Source organism: Phycodurus eques, chromosome 12 (genome assembly GCF_024500275.1).
Source record: "Phycodurus eques isolate BA_2022a chromosome 12, UOR_Pequ_1.1, whole genome shotgun sequence".
NCBI lineage: Eukaryota > Metazoa > Chordata > Actinopteri > Syngnathiformes > Syngnathidae > Phycodurus > Phycodurus eques.
Window position 1 is genome coordinate 16,660,001 of NC_084536.1, and position 21,144 is coordinate 16,681,144.

The following is a 21,144-nucleotide window of genomic DNA, read 5'->3' on the forward strand; positions in this document are numbered from 1 at the left end:
CATGTTTATGGAATGGGGGAGGAAGAGGGAGTTCCAGAAAAAAACACAGAAGCATGAGGAGAGCATGCAAACTCCACACAGGAAGGCAGACCTTTCGATTTGCCCAGATCTGGAATTAAATTTCCCCATAACTAATACAGCGGTACCTTACCTAAAGTTTTTTTTTGTAGGTGTGTGTACAAATTGGGAGTTCAAACAAATACTTTGCTGAAAAATTCCAGCCTACAAATGAAGCCATTAGACTGATTGAGTGGGGCACCTGTGTGTGTTCTCCTATGTCTCTGCAGTTCATCACTGCGCGTGAACCTCTTCCCGCAGTACATCCAGGTGCAGACAAAAGGTCGCTCCCCGGAATGCCACCGCAGGTGTGCTCGCAGGTGTGACGTCTTTCCGTACACTTTTCCACAACCTATGATGTGGCAGATGTGTTGCTTTTTCTTCCCCACGCCAGCGCCCCTGAGGAACACAGCCCGGAAAAATGAGAATCCAGAATATTTACTTACGAAACGGCGGTGCAGTTTAGGAACTGGACAAGGGATCGCACCTCCCACCAGACTCTTTACAGTTGGGGCAAGTGCACGCCACCCTACGCAGCCTCTTGCCTCCCAGGCCTATATACTCGTCGTCCTCCACCAGCCTGACCTGAAGGTGGGACAGATCGCTGGTGTTTAGGGTAGAATCAGAGCTTAGCTGCCAGTCTCCCGAGTCCGGCTCCTGCTTTATCCGGATTTCTGTAGAGTGCAGAAAAGCCACAATTGTGACATGGCTGTATCTTGAAATGTCTTAAAATGACATCATAAAATATTTTTTTTCTTCACTTAAAAAGTAGAACTAGTTTGACCTAGCTACATTAAAAAAAAAATCATAACAGCTTACAGTATGATAGGATACATTGCAATCTTCAACCATAATAATAAGCATGTCGTCGCAGTCAGGCGGCAACCTTGAATGTCCAAACATGGTCAATTTAATATTTTTTGGTCAGTCCCCACATGGTCAGTTATTTTTACAAAATTAACCAAACTAAAGTGTTGAAAATAGCTTGAGAGCAAATCTATCAACTCTATTGGACTCTTCAATTGACAAGTGTCATATAACTCCACCTCATGTTGACTCTGCGGGAGCCTCATGGCATTATGTCACTTCAAGATTGAAAGTCTATGTATTGTTTTATTAAAAATAAATCGCTTTAATCTTTTGAAGCAGTACAAAGCCAGTCAGTCACCAAGGTAAGTTTGCATGATTAGTCACCTTATCTTTATATAATTGCATCACTCAGCAGCTAAACCTTTGCAATAGAGTTTGGGAAGATGACGTAACCAACATTCGTTAGCTTTTGAAGAGTATTAAACCCTTTTTTTCTTGTCAAGGACTGATGTGCACGGCTGGCGAGGGCGATGTGTATAACATTCTAATCAATGCAACGCAATAATCAGCAATTTTTATGTGAATTATACCAGTCATTGAACATGATTATGGGGAGGTGTTGTGCTAATGTCGGTACAACAACAACTTGAATGATGAAGTGTTTGGTAACTCAAGCAAGATAGTGTGTTTTTGTGATTTCCTGAAAAGTAGTGGTTTTGGAGATGCAAGGATTCCACCCCATAGTGACAGTTTTGTAAATTAATACTTAAATGAGTACATTGGAGATCGTTTACAATAATAAAGTATCCTACATAATGGATGCAATAGAAAGTGTACCTCCAGGCAGGTCGGCATTTCCTTCCTGTTGTGCCACTGAGTTGACTGTCACTGTTTGCAGGTTGGGGATCTGCCCAGAGTTGACACTGACTGGACTGGAACCCAGTGAGAGCGTCTGGACTGGAGCCAGGGTAATCTGCTGAGGGACAGTGTTGGGAAGCTGAAGGTTTTGTAGGTTCTGCACACCTTGCACCTGGAAGGTCTGCCACTGTATCTGGCCTGACGGGGTCACCGTCTGGGCTTGGATGATGAAGGTCCCAGGGTTGATCAGCTGCAGGTTTTGCACACCCTGGCTGCCTGTAGCTACTGACTGGATCACCTGCCCATTGGTGGTCTGCAGCGGCACCTGCTGCAGCTGGACGATGGGCTGAGCAGATGTCGTCTGGATGTTCTGCTCTTGAGTCTGTTGGATGAAGCCCTGCTGGAGGGCAGTGGTCGAGTCAGACTGTTGTGTAGCCACGCTTGATAGCGAGGCGGCTTGGGTCAGGAGACTCGCTTCACTGGTCGGGATGTGTAGCTGGGAGGAAGACGTTGGCACAAAAAGCTCAGCGTTGGCGTCATTTACTGGTAGTGTTTGTGAGAGAGGATCATCGGTCTTCTCTTGACGTCCGGAGCCACTCCCCGGTTGGTTCGCCATGATTAGCTGGCCATCAGCGGTGACGCCTGTTGCTATAGTCTGGGCTCCAGATAGGCCTAGTGCGTCCAGGTCTATGCTGTTAATAGGAACAAAAGTAATGTTCCCTGGCAAACCCACAGGCACATTTGTAACAACCTGACCCTGGTTGTTGAATGCGGAGCTGCCAATAGAAATCCCCTGGATCTGCTGGATATTCCCAGTCTGTGATATGAGGCTCTGGTTGTTCGTAAGGATGTTTGCAGTGGATGTCACACAGAGACCCTGGCTACCATCAGGCAAGATCTGAATCTGTCCCGCCGCATCCTGACTCAGAGTTGCTCCTTCCATGCCAGTGGTGGTGAAGCTCAGCTGTCCATCTGCAGTCTGAATCTGAGGAATTACTTGGTACTGAATGTTAGGCACTGAATTGACAGAGGCAGTGTCGCTTCCTGATGACACAAAAATCGGCTGACTCTGCAAACTCTGGAGAGGAAGTACGAACTGTCCATTTGGTGTTAATATTCCTTGGCCTTGGATCTGTATCATCCCGGGGTCATCCTTTGCAGCTGTGGTGGGGGCCAATAGCTCCCATTTATCAGACACAGTAAGATGAGCAGATGTTTCATCTGTAGTCTAAGAGAGAAAATGATGAATATTACACACATGAAAATCAATATAACCTAAATGATTTGTGCATCACAGGCAAATTATGGCTTCGGGGTAAGATTTTCAAACACGCAGATTATTGCTGTCTTGAGCAAGGATGCCTTATCAACAAGCATCTCAGTTGTTTTGTGTGCAACCTCTGTCTACAATTTTTAATGCATCAATCTGACAATTTTATGATTGGTAAGGAATTCAGAGATGTTCCCTTTAAATATGGGTGAGAATGCAAATGAAGTACTTGAGAAAAAAACTGTCACATGCAAGGGTCAGAAGATGTGATGTCAAACCATGATTTATCCACATTAGCTTTTGGCAGAAAATGTAATAGGGAAAATAATAATGTTAAGAAGCAAACAAAGCTTATACCTGTCAAATTAAATCATTAAGTGAGGTTAAAATGTGTCATAATCATGTATGATAATAATAGATTTTGTTCCCTTAGATCCAAGAGAATGTACAGCTCTGGATGAATCACATCTTTACATAAGTCTGACTTATCAGTCTGTGGCAAGTCCATGATTAGTCCTATCAATGTGGTGGATGGATAAATAAGTTATCACATGACGATGAGTGGATATCAACACCAAAGGCTGACATGAAACGAATACCGTATGCCTTTAAACAGTTGCATTGTTAGTATGCTGTGACTTCATTCATCGCCAGGTGTGTTGTCCACTTCAACATCAACAACTCAAACTGAGGTGTCAATCATGGGAGTGTGGTAAGAAGCAGCAGTAGTAGTAAGAAATAATGCGCTGCATTATTGATGGGAACAAAAAAGGGGAAAAAAAACTACATACACAGAATTTAACTGCTCATATGATACGGTTACACATTCCATTCCGACTAACACGGCAGTAACAATTCTCTGGAAAAAAGTACATTTGGTGTATGAGCTGTACATTGTCTGCTTTCCTTTTTTTTTTTTTACATTAGTCCATTCTTTCCTTTCATTTTTTTTAAATTATAGTACTGTACAAAAATGTAAATAATAATGACATCAGAAGCAACTAGTCAACTTCGACTTCTGCAACCCCTATATTGTACATATGAAAACAGGTGTCAATCATAGTTTTGCCAAAATGCAACAGCGATCCATTTAATTGCAAGGTTTGCTACTCTGCCATGACAAATGGACTTAAGATCAGTGACAGGAAGCCTTCCACTGCAGGACCTCCGGACTGCTTTAATGAGGTTTAGACCCATCTTTTAACTGGCTTAAGAGTGTGGTGTAAATTCCCTAAATTACCAATGAGGGGGGATTTAAAAGGTTACATTATGTAAACACCCATATACATTCACTGTCCATAACAACATTGAGGTAGACCAGCAAAATTCAAAACAGATCCAGGTGTACTTAAATTCTCTCTGGTAGTCAGTCAAAACTGGGTATTGTTAACTTTGTACAGGGCGACTGAAAAGTAACTCCCAAAATGTATATTATTTTTTTTGTTTTTCCCCTCTTTTTTTGTTTTTCCCCTCTCAATTTTATTGTTTGTTGTATTATAGTTTATTTAATATAAGAAATGGAAAGTTAGCGTTTAGCATGAGGTTTTATTTAAAATTTGATATGGGATCCAGAATTCCCTACCAGTTTCTTGAGCCACCGAGGACTCACACTAAATTACTTAACCAGGACCTCTTGTGGGATGTAATCCATAACTTCTCGTATTCTCCCTTCAAGTTCTTCCAAAGTCTTTGGGTTGTTACAGCAGACTTGCTCCTTTAACCAACTTCTCCCCCCAAAAGTCACAGGACTTTAAGACAGGACTCCAGGCTGACCACTGACAGACAGACCACGACAACCTATTCAGGTCCCAGAGAAGTGGGCTTTCAGCCATTCACGAACAACAAAAGCAGGGCTCCAGGCTAACTTTTTGCACTGGTGCGCCCAACTTTTTTTTTTTCTTGGGGGTACCCAATTTTTTGACCGCATCACAGTTAAGGTTCAATTCTCTGTCTTTTTTGTTCCCACTGCACAGATGTGCGGACAGTCTTCATATGCCTGGGTAGGTTATTTGTGGAGACAGCAGATATATATTTTTTGCAGACTCTAAAGGCCGCCTAATTTGAATTATCATTGAATTCAAAATGTGTCCATATTTTGCTTCTTTTCTTGCTGTCACATTTTCTTAACGAGAACATTCCTTACATTCGCTCGTGAGTCTATCCTTGTACTCTTTATTTAACTTATCTCCCTCCTCTCAACTCTTTCTGTGCGCATTGTGTTGAATTGCCACCCCTCCTGTACCAAGTGAAATGACCAATGACATGCATACACTGTACACCTGCAGCGCTGCTTGTCCCCCCTTTTGTCCGCTCCACGGTGCCATGGAGAAGGCGGGGAGGGGGGGCTTCTATGAATAAAAGGATCTTAAAGACCTGTTTCGTTTGTGGCCGACATCACAGGAGACTTTTCCCCCCTCTGGAACGGCTCGGTGGCACCAGTGCGACCTCTTATTAATTAATAATTTTTAGGCACACCGCTGAAAGGGTGTATGTGCACCCAAATGGGTGGCACCCTAGAGCCCTGTAAAGCAAAATGTGCTAATGCGCTAGTTTGCATGAAAATCAAATCTTCAACATTCTACCAAGCACTGATTTCTTCTTGTATCAATCCAATCCGAAGTCATTCCACAAGACAAACATCCATTCTCTCTAGCACTTTTCTTCATTAGTGTTGCAGGTGAGCTGAGCTGGAGCCTATCTCAGTTAACGTTGGGTGAGACCTCAACCTCACAGCTGTGAGGCGGTGTGTGTTAACTAGTCCTCCACTCCTTACAATATGGGTTCAAATCAGGGCTTCAACCTCCCTGTGTGGAGTTTGCATTTTGTCTCTGTGCTTGTGTGGGTTTTCTCTGGGTACTCCAGCATTCTAAGAACATGTTTACTAGGTTAACTGAAGACGAAATTGTCTGTGTTAATGTCAGTGTGAATGGTTGTTTGTCTGCATGTGCCATGCTAGCGAACAGTTCAGGGTGTTCCCTGCCTCTTGCCCAAAATCAACTGGGAAAGGCTCCAGCTCAGTGAGGATACATGGTTCAAAAAAATGGATGAATACATGACAAATTAAATTCTCATACATTACCGAACAAATTCCAAAAATGATGATTTTAAAGTACGGCAGTTACTTTTCAATCACCCTGGAGAGCTTGCGCATTGGACAGGTAACAAAATGTCCAAGGAGCTTGTGCCTGTGCTGGAGAACTGCCTTATGATGGACATCTGATGCTTATAATTCTAAAAGATCTACCAGAGGTGGCGACTTACCACACCGGCGGCATCACCTCTGTCCACCTCTGATGCCGGTGAGCCAACCTTAGTGCAGGTGGTTGCAAGCAGGTCAAGGGACGAGGACTCAATATCCTACCCACCATGTGCAAGTTTAAGGGGGAGAAATTGAGTGGCCATTAGTGTAGGCCAAATACAGTGGTGCCTTGAGATACGAGCGACCTGACTTAGGAGTTTTTGAAGATGTGAGCCATCATTCGGTCGAATATTTGCTTTGACTTGTGAGTGGAAACTTGAGATACGCGCGCTTTACGGCGGCAGTAAGCTCAATTCAACTGAGTCCACCATAAGCATCAGTTTGGCAAATAGGGAATATTTAATCAAAAAATAGGCTTCAAGCAGTTTATCAGAATCAGAATCAGATATTATATATGATATATATATATATATGATATATGATATTTCCAGTTGAAGTTCAATGTCATACAAAAATAAAGCAAAGAGAATAACACGCTATGTATTTAGAACAAGCAAACGCAATATAGTTTGCTTGTTTGAGGGCGGCTGGCTAACTTAATGCTAACATGAATGGAAAATGCTATTGATAATCACAATTTTAGAAACCATTTAAACAACAGATATTTTAACGCATATGTTGAAACAACACATGTAAACAGATAAAAATATTCACAGGCATGTACAGCCATCCATTTTCTGAGCCGCTTCTCCTCACTAGGGTCGCTGGCGTGCTGGAGCCTATCCCAGCTATCATTGGGCAGGAGGCGGGGTATACCCTGAACTGGTTGCCAGCCAATCGCAGGGCACATATAAACAAACAACCATTTGCACTCACATTCACACCTACGGGGATTTTAGAGTTGTCAATTAACCTACCATGCATGTTTTTTTGGGGATGTCGGAGGAAACCGGAGTTTCCCAGAGAAAACGCAGTGAAAAATTATTGGCCCCCCTTCTCAAATTATTTTGCATAGTTTACACACTTTGTTTAAAAGTAAACAGATGTAAATATTAGACAAATATTACCCAAGTGAACTTAAACTGTTTTAAAATGGTAATTTCATTTAAGAAAATAAATATTCAGTTACCTGGCCCTCTGTGAAAAAGTAATTACCCCTCTTGTTAAATTCTGAATTAAATGTAGCTCATCGCAACTGTTGCTTAATTTTCACTGATCACACTCAAACCTAATTACCTCCAAACCTGTTCAAACAAGAAATCACCTAAACAGAATCTGTGCCGACAAAATCAAGCCGGACAAAAGATTTAAAAAAGCTATAACAAAATGACAAGATCCAAAGAAATTTCTGAATAGTTGCGAAAGTAATTGACATCTAAAATGTACCGGCATTACCAGATAACTAGCAAACCTTTATTGTTCAGTGACTGTTTTTTATTTTGTCAATGTCTTTATGTCTCAAAAGTGTTCTGTGTCATTGACTGTCTGTTGTCGTACTAGTGCGGCTCCAATCACCGGAGAAAAATTCCTTTTTTTTTTTTCTGACATACTTGGCAAATAAAGATGATTCTGATTCAGGACTCCAGCGAACAATAGGGAGAGCCATTATCCTCACATGGAGAAAACATGGAACACTGGTGAACCTTCCCAGGAGTGGCCGGCCTCTGAAGGTTACCGCAAGAAAACAGCAATGAGTCATCCAGGAGGCCACAAAGGAACTCAGGTCAACTTCTAAAGAACTACAGGCCTTCCTTGCCTCAGTTAAGGTCAATGAGTGTTCATGACACAATAATAAGGAAGAGACTGGGCAAAAATAGCATCCATGTTAGAGTTCCAAGCCAAAAACCACTGCTGACCAAAAAGAACATAAAGGCTCGTCTTACTTTTCCTCGCCACCCCCCGCCCCAAAAAAAACATCTGAATGATTCCCAAGACTTTTGGGAGAATATTATATGGACTCACAAGATAAAAGTTGAGCTTTTTAAAAGGCGTCTCTCTTGTTACATCTGGCGTAAAAGTAGCACAGCATTTCAGAAAAAGATCATCATACCAACAGTCAAACATGGTGGTGGTAGTGTGATGGTCTTGGACTGCTTAGGTCCTTCAGGGCCTGGACAACTTGCTATGAGAGATGAAAGCATGAATTCTGCTCTTAACTGACAATCCTGGAGAATGTTCAGCCATCAGTTTGTAACCTCAAGCTGAAGCTCACTTGGGTTCTGCACCAGGATAACGACCCAAAACACACCAGCAAGGCAACTTCCGAATGGCTTAAAACAACAAAATTAAGGTTTTGGAGTGGCCTACTCAAAGTCCAGACTTAAATCTGATTGAAATGCAGTTGCATGACCTTATAAAGGCCGTTCATGCTCAAAAACACTCAATTTTTGCTGAACTCAAAATAATTTTCAAGGAAGAGTGGGGCAAATATTCTCCACAGAGATGTGAAAGACTTATCGCCAGTTATAGAAAATGTTTGATTTCAGTTGTTGCTGCTGCAGATGGCCCAACCAGTTATTAGGTTAAGGGGCACATTACTTTTTCACACAGGGTCCGGTAACTTAGAATCGTTTTTTTCCTTAATAAATTAAATCACCATTTAAAAACAGAATTTTAAATTCACTTGGGTTATACAGTATTTGTCTGATATTTATAGTTGTTTGATGATCTGAAACTAAAAGTGGGAAAATGCTGCAAAAATATAAGAATTTGAGAAGGAGTCCAATACTATGTCATGGCACTGCATTCTTCATCCTCCACAAAAAATTACTAATATTGAGGCAACTTACTGAAGGTAGTAATACAGTAGAAGTCTATTCTATTTTGTTTATCTGCACTGGATGCAGCATTACAGGTAAGTCTCAATAAATTAGAAGTGTCAAAAGTAAAAGTGCAACAATTAATCGCCAAGTAATTGATTATCAAATGAATGGATAATGATTTTTTATAATTGCTTAATCATTTGAAGACCTTGTTTAACATAAAATTGTCCAAACCCTCAGAATTTCAGCCTCTCAACAGTAAATACATTTTAATATTTATATTTATTCAATTGATAAAGCAGTAAATACTGGTTGGCTGGGGACCAGTTCAGGGATAGGGATGCATAATTATCTGTCCGATAATTATTGGGCCGATTCGAGGATTTATGACATATTGATGAATCCAACAACATTAAAAATAACTCCAATAAAAACTTTTTTTAAAAAAATTAAAAATCCAAGAATGAAAAGGAAAGTCCAATGAATTGAGATCCATACTTTGTTGTCAGTACATCTGGGTGAACAAATCAAGCGCGCTTTCTATTGAATACAGCCAATCGTAAACGTACATTGACTGAGAGGGCGTGCCCGGTAAACATGGCATTGAATGTGTGGGCTTTGTTAAGCGTTTCAAAGGAAGACATTTTGCTTGCTATTTGCAGCAAATGTTCTGCAAACATTCCACGAGGAGGGAACAAATTATAGAGCTTCAACACAGCAAACCTTATCAGCCACTTAAAACGTCATCGCTACAGTGTTTTCAAAGGTTACGAAGATGCCTGCGCTGCTACTGCCCCAAAGCCAGCCACGAATACAGAACCTTGCCAAAGCCTCGTTAGACCTTTACCATCGTTGAGGACACTGGCTTTTGTCAGCTAGTAAACCACTCGGAGCCATGGTTTGTACTTCCGAGGCATCGCTATTTTTCGGTTGTTATATTTACCAGCAAAATACGCCGTGATTGCAGCACTCTTGCGTACACTGATAGATTCAAATAAGGACATAAGATTCACTACTGTTTTATGGACGTGTGATGTTATAATGTATGAATACAAAATAAACGAACTATTCGACCATATTCTAATTCATTGAGATGTACCTGTAGCTCATGATGCAAAAACTGTTTAATGTTTTACATTCTATGTTATTACTCTGTGTGTTTATATATATATATAAAGTGCATTGCTATTGATGACCATTTTTCCTTATTAAAAAAACAAAACAAAAAACAAATTTGGTGGGCTGGAACAAATTAATAACATTTTCATTCATTTCAATGGGGAAAGATTATTTGAGGTTTAGTGTTTTGTGTTAAGAGCGTGGTCAGGGAACGAATTAAACTAGTAACGCAAGGCACCGCTGTAAACAAAAGTGACGCGACACAAAATATATATATTTTGAGTAGATAGGAAATGGCATGCTTCTGTTGAGCCCCTCAGACATCATTCACGTTTAAATTTACATCTGGTCGAGAATTTCAGGCGGTCTCTTCGCCCGGAGCCAAGAAAGAAGGCGGGATTTTTTTGGATTATTTTTTTTTTTCCACCGCCTGAGAGGAAGGCTTGCCTGTCTTGAGGGGATCAAAACCCCTCCCAACTTTCAAATCGAGAGCCGCTGGCTACACGCATGTACTGCAAGAAACTCTTACCCGATTGCCCGTGCCGTCTTCGTGTTGCAAAAAGTTGCTCTGGCTGCTGTTCACGTCCAAAGAAGCGGCCATTTCATCTGCTTTTAGCGGCTGTTCTGGCGCTGTGAAGGACAACACACACAAGAGTTCGAACACACACAAACAGCTAACCGTAGCTAAACAAACCTCATCCCTCAAACCAAGGGCATAGCAGTTTACAGTATTTCGCTTGCGTGCGCTTAAAAATCCGTTGAGATGGTACGGCGGACATTTTTTGACTCAAGTGTGTCGAAAACGCGACAAGCGCGGCGGCTAATTGCTAACTTAGTCGCTGATTAGCCGTATCCAAGCTAGCAAGCTAATTTAGCCTGTTAGCATTACGTGGATGAGGAATAGGATGGAAAAATTACATACCAGTCATGGCGTGACTTGCCGTTAAACGGAAAATCTTGACAGTTACAACCAAACCGACATGGCCGGCAGTTGGTATTGACGGCAGCCGCGTAGAAACAGGTGATAACTGTCAAGATTTGGTTCTATTTTGATTGACTGGCGGTGAGCAACACAAAGGGTGGGGCCTGCACTGTTGACTGGAGCGTTGGCGTCATACACAGGAAGTTCCGCCCTTCTTTACGCATATGTTGTATTTTAATGGTTGACACTTTTTAATATCGTAATCTGATTTGCTAGTGATCATACCAATCATTATTTGGCAGATGATGTTCTTGTTCTGTATTGTCACTTTTACGTTACGGTTATGGTTAACTTGTGAGTGCGTGTTATTTTGAAAAGAAACGAGATACAGAGGTAATATTCAAACACACGGAATAAATGGGAAAATGTAAGAGACGTAAGAAAAGCAAACTTTATTGAGCCAAGGCACATATTTTATTTTATACATCTCACTTAACACCACCAGACAAAACGTCACAAAAAGTGGACAGTACACTGGTTAACATGTACCTTCTTCTGTCATCTAATGGAAGAGCATTTAGTTGTTCTTCCTGTCACAATACGTTGCTGGCATAGATAGTTGAACGAAGATATGCTATTTGTAGTAAATAAATAATCTTCTGACCAATTAAGTGACATTTTCCCCCAGCACAGGGGCATGTGATGACCTCATACCGGTTCGGAATCATGGCTGCATAGCAGGGGTCACCCTGGTGCCCACAACATGAGTAGCCCATGAAAAACCCCAAAAGTTTGTAAGCAGTTATTTATTGCTTACAAACTTTTTTTTTTTTTACCTTCATTTTTACATATAACAGTGTTTAACACACGAAACTGAGCACCTGCCCCTATTTGTTGCGGAGACGATCTAATACCGAGGTCACCAACATGGTGACCACATGAGCAGCCCGTGGGCCTGTTCTTAAAATAGTTCACCAGTGATGGGATTTTATCATAATTTCCTAGGAATGTTGTAGAAGTGATGATCTGAAATTGTACATTTCCAGAGATTTGTGAAAATAAAGTGTTGCATATTGATACTTATGTTTCCTACCTTATTAAATCACTGCTGATCATTATTTTGAGAAATCATTAACATGATCAGTGTATTAATGTATGAATGTCATTAGTTATTCATAATAGCAAATGATTAAATATAATCTGAGCAAATTTGTCATTTCAGAAGTGTGAATCTAACTGGTAGCCCTTAACATTAATCCATAACCAAAAAGTAGCTCTCATTTTCAAAAAGGTAGGTGACCCCTGCAGTGTACAATTGGCTGGGACATGGAATTGAAAAGCAACTATGTACATATTCTGTAGTTTAAATGAAATATACTTTATTTGCAACAGCAACAATCCAAATAAAAATTCCATGAAAATATGATGATAGATGTTGGAATATATCCCTGTGTTAAATTTCAATGTTATTTGTCAGAATGATTGAGTTAGACGCTTGAAACCTATTTATAAATGAGGATTATATGTTCAAGGCAGCATAGTGGCAAATGTAATGAGCACTGCTGGCTGTGTAGGTCAGGACACTTTCCGGCAGGAGTGTCAAACTCGTTTTTGTCGCAGTCCACACTGTAGTTATGGTTTCCCTTAAGGGCCGTTATGACAGTGAAACCTTATGAATGTATAATCGCCTCATCGTATTATTACATACAGTATCCATCCATCCATTGTCTGAACCGCTTATCCTCACTAGGGTCACTATTGTGCTGGCGCCAATCTCAGCTGACTTCGCGGGAGAGGCGGGGTACACCCTGAACTGGTCACCAGCCAATCGCAGGGCACATACAGACAAACAACCCTTCGCACCCACATTCACACCAATTTAGAGTCTTCAATTAACTTACCATGTATGTTTTTTGGAATGTGGGAGGAAACCAGAGGGTAAAAAAACCCGCACGGGCAGACTGGATTTGATCCCCGGACCTCAGAACTGTGAGACAGATGTGCTAACCAGTCATCCACCGTGCCGCTCACATACAGTATATACAGAAAAATTGTTGGATAATTAGTTTTGAAATACAAAGCAAGTAACTTACTCAATTTATTTTAAAACGTGGTTTGGTAACAACAAAAATAATGCTTGCAATCACTTAACATTAAAAGTGAAGACCATTTTCAGTTTTGGAACAGATTTTAGCAAAAATATGAAGCAGATGCACATGATTTGCTTTCGCAGGCCACATAAAAGGATGTGCCTTGAGTTGGACACCTGTGCTTTAAGGGATCAACTCCCATGATACAATTTATTAAACCATTTGGTCCATTTCCTTGTGAATAAGACATTTCCCATTTTAATGTTGGATGCATGCATAGACAAACATAGTCATGAAAAGATGAACTCCCCTCATAGCCCTTGTGCACACAACATTGTGAGAATCCAATGGAATGAGCACGTGCATATTATTGTGCCCGCTCTGTGCCTGCCTGTGATGCTATCAGGACCCTTGTGCTGAGTTTTTCTTTGTGGTGTGTCAGTCCCTCAGAGTGCACTGCCGCAGTGAGGCTATTTCTTTCAACCTTCAATTCAAACTTGGCCAATTACAGCCAGAGTACAAAAGCACTTTCCGTGCACTCAGGAGCACACAGCAGTGAATGGTGGATATTTCCAATCACTCCACTGTCAATCCAAGTGTCAGGTAAACACAAACCATTGGCAACAGCTTTAGAAAAAAAAACCTTTCAGCTATATCTGTCTTACTCCAGGAGACTTTGGAAAGAAAGCTATAAACAATTTGCAAGTACTTCAAAGTTAAAGAGACCAGTCCGATATCCTAAAAGCTGCCTGAACACAAAATCATGGTGCCAAACATTGGACTGACACATTTTGCTTTTCACTATTTTATTGATGGCATTTTTATTTTTTTTTATATTCTTGCAGAGACATAAAAGGGAAAGTAATGACTGAGCCCACAGTGTTTCATATCAACATATGAACAATTTCTGTCACCGTAGCCAGTCACAGATAGTGAATGACCCCACAGAGAGAACATGTCCTGCTGGAGGCACCATGAGGGACACTGTAAATGGAACTTGAGCAAGACATGAAATTGTTGCAGCGTGGTGATGTGGATAGAATATCCAATGAGCGTGACTTGTGAAGAGCCATTCGAAACATAAAGCCCCTGAAACGGAAACACGTTTTTGGACCAAAGATTTGAAGGAATGAAAAACAAAAGCGTGCAATAAAATGTTCGAGTGTAATTTCTAATGAAGAATGAACACAAATAGATCAGTGTCATACAATAACACATAGGGCTATATTTTCGTGACAAGCGCAAATCCAGCGTTGCGTTTGGCGTAACTGCGAGGAGGTGGACTAGACCAGGTTTTGGTCATTTCGTGGACCGGCGCACTCCCACTACATTTAGAATGGGACGTCTGCGCTGGTGTGAGATTGACCACAGCCAACTTCAACCTGTCCAATCGAAGCAGCTTCTTTCATTCCCTTTAAAAGTGACACAAATAGTCTTGCATGGAGACGTTTCTATTAGTGATGCACCAAAATGAAATTCTTGGCCAAAACCAGAAAATGAGGAAACCAAGGCCAAAAACCGAAATGCCAAAATTATTATGCCAATTATTAGTAAAATTGCATTTAAGGCTATGACTGTGTACTAACCTCGTTAAAAGCAAGACATTGCAATTGAATAAATTAATGTTAATGCTTCAAAGAATAAATAAATTATAAAATGAAAATATTTATTTAGCATTGACATTCCAACAATGCACAGATAATAATAATATGGGAAAAAATCCTATCACAATATTTGTTTTCATATTAGTCGATATAGATATATAGATAGACAGTATTTCACGATATGAAACAAATCATTTAAATGTTCCCTATTACTCTTACCCTTTTGATTTAAATATTTACTTTCTGTCAAAATTTGAACATGACATGGAACATTATACAACCGTGTAAGCAGAAGTGGGTAGTAACGTGCTACATTTACTCCGTTACATTTACTCAATTAACATTTTCCATAAACTGTACTTGTCAGAGTACTTTAAATGCACTGTACTTTTTACTTTTACTTGAGTATTTATGTGAAGAAGGATCGATACTTTTACTCCGTTACAATGATCGACATGCCATTCCCTATTTTTATTTTTTCATTTTTGCGTGTCTATCTTTAGACTCCATCTATCTTTGACTTCCGCATAAGGCGCCTGTTACGCCAATCAAATGGGATCACTAATTTCATTTGACTCAAATTCACCAATCAGACGACACAAGGCAGTCACATGACCGTGCACATAGCCTTCGCGAGTCAATCAAAATTACTCATTTTAGGGGGAAAAAACCCTTAACACTGTGTTTATTTTCCAGACTCCAAAAAACAACAGCTTTATCATCCATCCATTTTCTGAGCCGCTTATACTCACAAGGGTCGCGGGAGTGGTGGAGCCCATCCCAGCTATCACTGGGCAGGAGGCGGGGTACACCCTGAACTGGTTGCCAGCCAATCGCAGGGCACAGCTTTATCATGCAACTCTTAAATTGTGACTGCCCAAACTTGATTATTCCAGCCCACTTCGAACGTGAGAAAACACCTTGCGCTAAGTTGCAGATGTTTCTGTTGTTGTTTTGGCAGTGGATATGTCAAAATTCGCACTATCCCTATGGTGTCGCACGCGCACACACAATCAATAAGTCTGTTCAGCAAACAGCTTCTTCATGAAGTCATTTTAGCGAATAAAGCAAATAATGTTTCTGTCGCGCCCAATGTATGTGTTGCTGGTTTTTGGGCAGTTAAGAATTGAAATGGTGGCAGGTGTGTGTTGACTCCCATATATTGTTATTTTTTAAATTTTATTTGATGTTCATGCTCTGATTAAAATAATAATAATAATAAAAATCTGAAGTTACTCTTGTAGTTGTTTTTCATTGAGTACTTTCTTACTCTTACTCAAGTAAATATTTGGATGACTACTTTTAATTTTACTTGAGTTATATTATTCTAAAGTAACAGTACTTGCTTTTGGCAATAAAGAAAAGAGGATTGCTGTTAGTAAATACCTGGAGTCACTCTCTTTAAAAACCAAAGACCAAGTCGGAAACCTTGGTGCTCTGATAGATTCCGAGCTGACTTTCAACAGTCATATCAAATCAATTGCTAAAACTGCGTTCCACCATCTGAAGAACATATCCAGAGTGAAGGCTTGCATGTGTCAAGCAGACCAGGAGAAGCTAATCCATGCTTTTATCTCAAGTAGACTTGACTATTGTCATGGTCTTCTGACTGGACTCCCTAAAAAGAGCATTAAACAGTTGCAGCTCATTCAGAATGTGGCAGCTCGGGTTCTGACAAGAACAAAGAGGTTTTGCGATTCACTTTTTTTTTCAAATGATGGGGGTTGCACACTAGTGTTTCTTTTGAAACGTTTCAAAAACAAAATAGCTTCACACTGGCAAACTTTTCGGGCCTTTCTTGTCAAAAATTTCATCTGTTGAGCCTGTGTCTCCCATTGTTTCTTCTGAAGGAAAGCTCATTTTCATTTAGGTTTTTTTTCCAGCGCTTTCCCAGCTGCAGCAACAGTTGGGATACAAAGCTTGTAGCCCAACTGCTGCTGTAGTACAAACATTAGTGCCTGTTGCGTCTCACTGCAAATTGCTGTGTGCGTCAACCCAACGTGGTCTGGTTCTATTGATGCCACTTGATTGGTTCAGGGCAGAGCAACTTGCTTATTTTTGGCTCTTCGTATTGTCTGTCAAAACATGGATGGCTACAATCTATCGAAGTCTATTGAAGTCTGAATTTTTTATCACGGAAAAGTTATTTTGAGATATGTATATTTATCATTTTATAATCGCCCAGCCCCAGAGGAGAGTAGAGTAGCCAAATATTGTACTCAAGTAAGAGTACTGTAACTTATATAATATACATATATATATATATAGAATAATATGACTCAAGTAAAAGTAAAAAGTAGTTGTCCTCATATTTACTTGAGTAAGAGTAAGAAAGTACTCAATAAAAAAAATAAAAAAATAAAAATAAAACTACTCAAATAAAGAGGAACTGGTGAGTAACTTCTGAAAATAAATCAGAGCATGAACGTCAAATAAACAAAAAAATTATATATGGGAGTCCACACACCTGCCACCATTTAAATTTTTAAGTGCCCAGAAATCAACCACACATGCATTGAGCCCTACAGAAATATTATTTGCTTTATTCACTTCAATGACTGAATGAAGAAACTGTTTGCTGAACAGACTAATTGACTGTGTGTGTGTGTGTGAGTGAGTGAGTGAGAGAGAGCACGAGATTAATATTACAGCATAGCACCTATCCCCAAAAAGCATGTTTTACAATGACTTATAACCTTTAAGTAGGGCTAATGTCTCCAGATGCACTGTTAAAACAACAATAGAAACATCTGCAACTTACTGCAAGGTGTTTTCTCAAGTTAGAAGTGGGCTGAAATATCCACATTTGGGCAGATGAAAGACTACACTGCATCGTAAAGTTGTTGTTTTTCGGAGTCTATAGAGTAAACGCCGGGCTGTTTTTTTTCTTCCCAAAGTGAGTCATTTTGATTGGCCCGCGAAGGCTTTGTGCCATCTGATCAGTTGAATTTGAGACAAATGACACTATAGTGACCGTTTGATTGGTACAACGGCGCCCTGTGCTGAAGTCTAAGATGAAGTCTAAAAATAGATCGCGTACGCAATAATGGATAAATAAAAGTAGCGAGCAGCATGTCGATCATTGTAACGGAGTAAAAGTATCGATTCTTCTTAACATTAATACTCAAGTAAAAGTAAAGTACAATTTATCCAAAATGTTACTTGAGTAAATGTAACGGAGTAAATGTAGCGCGTTACTACCTAACTCTGACCAGCTCTAATTAAGATGGATTTTGACGGACTGTCGTAGCCGCTAAACAGCGAGACTGAGACGCCCACAGAGCACGCCACCTCGTTGGTGGCCCCCTTTGAGCTTTGTCAAGAGAAACACAGACTGGCCACCATTTTTACATCCTATTTCGTCTGTTTTGTTTCGGCGACAAATGTCTTTCTGCCAAAAAACGAAAATGCATTTTGGAGTCATTTTCAATGACCGAATTTTCAGTGCATCCCTGGTTTCTGTATGCGGGGAAGGACTGGAGCGATCCGTGCAGGACTGGAGTTAGCGGTATACCCTTATTAAATATAGAATGAGCTAGGGTAAAAGCGCTGGCTACTTAAATGATTTAAAAAAGATAATAATGATGATAATAATACTAACGCATTCAATTAATTGATTTCTGCAATGATTCCGAGGGTTTCATGCACGTTGCTCACATATTTATGAATAAAAAAAAGTCCCATCCACGTCTGCGGAGCTTGCGTATATATCTGCCTGCACCTCGATCAAAATCATCAAAATTGCGCTACACCAGCGGTTTACGTTGCGCCAAAAGTTTGACATGGCCTGAAAAGGTCTAACTTTAGACCGACTTTCAGTCATCAAATTGTCACATGCAACGGTTGGATGTCAAAGGACACACACCCTCGTTGCGTTGGCACGGCCATCTCGGCACAGTCAGCCAAATTGACAAACACGGCAGTAAGCCTTTGTTTCGTTTGTGTGTAGAGTATTGTAAGTGATAGCTGATCAAAAAGAGGGAATCACCCTTTAAAAAGCAAGTTACTGAAATGTTTCTAACAAAGAGCTCCAACATCAGAGATGATCGAAATTTTTACCAGGAAAATTACACAAAGAAAGTAATCTCAGGACTAAAACGAGACAGACGCAAAGTAAATACAGTGAAGATAAATCATGACGTCCTTCTCTTTGTCCAAATGTCAGTTTGCAAATTTTAGTTATCCAGAGGACTTCTGCAGACAGTGATGTAAGATGTTATGGACTACCATTTACATCGTGGGCCTTGGGGAGAGGGCCCATTGTGGCAAAAAGAGAGAAAATGAAACTACTTTAGCTGCATATGTGCCACATCTCCACAGTTTCATGGAAATTAGTTGTAATCTTATTTTTAATATTATAGGACAAACTTGTGTGTGGTCCTCAAGTCACAAGTTCATGCTGACTGAGATGCAGGTGAACAAGATTCAGCGCAAAGTAGGAAAGTATACAGGAACTTACTGCATGTATTTATGTAGAAAAACTCCACAATTTAACTTTTGTCTTCTGTCTGCATCTTGTACAACACAATGCTCTTGTGTTTGTTAGAGAACAATAGTGATAATGACAGCATGGCATCCATTTTCACTGCCATCCACAATAAACGATAAATAATGTAAAAAAAATAAAATAAAGTGCACAACTATTGAAGTACACAAGCATGAATATTTATTTGTTGTAATGGTTCTTTGTTCAAAGATAGTTGGTGCGTTATTTACCAAAGCACTCTGTGCCTTTAATGTGTGTTCTAAAAGGAAGCTTCCCACTTTGTGGTCTTTTTGTTTTGATGGCATTGTGGTTTGTCGGGCCAGAGTGGCACCACTTGATTGATGGCGCTGACAGTTCATATCTACTAAGGGAGAATTTGCTTGTATGTTTGCCTTCCGGGGGGCGCTTGTGTCATAAATTGTCTTTAATGCAAATATACCATAATGTGCTGTGGAACTCAGATTTCTTCAAATTTGGAATCTAACTATAAAAAATAAATATCAACGTGCTTGCTAAAAAATTATTTTTTTTTTTTCTTCCCCTTAGGTCTGTGTAAATTCTCAATCATTCAGGTCATAGTAATCTGCAAAGGTTGAACCATGGCAACCTGACTCCTTTTGTTTGGTGAATTATTTGTATTTTCTTGTTTTCCGAACACATAAAAAAAAATAATAATAATAAATAAATAAAATTAAAAAAAAAGACTTGCAGGTGCCGCTCACATATCTAATTTATTAAAATGTTTGATTATTGGACAAGTGTAAAAAAAAAAAAAAAAAAAAGTTTGCTAATGCAAAACATCAAAATAATCAAACCAAACTCAGCCATTACTTTCATAACAAGTGACAATGCTGGAATCTTGCTGATTTGGAATGTGAGTCTGCTGACTTCACATAACTTCTAAGGTGACTTCTTCTCTTCTCTTAACCCTTGTTTGAAGCGCTTCCTTTTGGGTTAAGGGTAACAAAAAGCAAAATGGGTGCAGAGTTAATACATTCATGCTTTTTGAATTAATCTATCTTCAGGCCAATATATCTGAACATTTTGGTTATATTCTGAATTTTACGATTTCAGGGGTGTTGGATTTCAAACGTCCTAATAGTGTTTGAAAGAAAAAAGTTTTTTTGAGTAGTCGACTATAATGTAATTGGAAGTGCGGTCGAAGTCGATTAATCGTTGACATAATTGATATTTTTTTCAGTACATTGCAGCGGTCCCCAACATTTGTTGCACCACCGACCGGTTTCATGTAAAGACTTACTTCGACGGACGGGCATAAAAACAAATAAAGACAAATGATTAAAAATAGAACTTACCATCAAGCTGAATTTTGTTGTTGTAATTTGTGGGAATCCTGCACGTTTCTCTTCAACAAACCAGCCGGTCTTGTGTTCAATATTCCACATACTGTAGCATAATGTGTCGTAAAACGGCAAATCATTGGTCAGCTCAAATAAGTATTTCTCTGTTTCTATTTTACTTGTGCTTTTATTAAACTTGCTACGAGTCTCATTTTTGGCTAAATATTTCCACAGCGGTCATCAGAATAGCCGAAGCTAGCTAAAGTTAGTGAGGCTAATTGCTATGCTCTTCCACAAGCAGCTTATTTTTTAACTTCCTGACTGCGTCAGCTTGTTGGCCGGACGCGTCACTGCTTCTCAAAGCGTTGTAGTCCGGCAACAGCAGCAGATGAGCAAGTCAAGCCCTCTGTAAATTGGCCGATTGGAAAAAGTTCAGTTGATTAGTCGTTTAGTCAACTTCAAGGATTAAACAGCGATTTGGAGTAGTAAAGTCGACTCATTGACTAGTCGACTCATTGTTTCAACCCCTATGTGCTATTAAATCTTCACTGATTTCACGTTATGAAATATAGCCAATGAAAAATGCATTCTTCTTCTTTTATTGCTACAAATTTAAAATGTAAGCTTAGTATCTGAATGTCAAAACTTTTGCAGAAGATATTCATC

The 21,144-nt window shown here is 39.9% G+C and overlaps 1 protein-coding gene across 2 annotated transcripts in view; it reads right to left on the reverse strand.

The window, feature by feature from the left end:
* Window positions 1–11,157, reverse strand: part of sp3a (sp3a transcription factor) — a 15,135-nt gene extending 3,978 nt beyond the window's left edge. The window contains exons 1-6 of one of the 2 annotated variants that reach the window (XM_061692514.1): window positions 10,998–11,157; window positions 10,605–10,705; window positions 6,257–6,352; window positions 1,705–2,953; window positions 545–731; window positions 260–456 (exon numbers count right to left, since the gene is read on the reverse strand). In XM_061692514.1, the coding sequence (XP_061548498.1) occupies window positions 260–456; window positions 545–731; window positions 1,705–2,953; window positions 6,257–6,352; window positions 10,605–10,705; window positions 10,998–11,004 (1,837 nt within the window). In that variant the 5' untranslated portion in view covers window positions 11,005–11,157. The remainder of the gene's footprint in view (window positions 1–259; window positions 457–544; window positions 732–1,704; window positions 2,954–6,256; window positions 6,353–10,604; window positions 10,706–10,997) is intronic. The other variant, XM_061692512.1, reaches the window with a different exon arrangement.
* Between the last annotated feature and the right edge of the window lie 9,987 nt (window positions 11,158–21,144).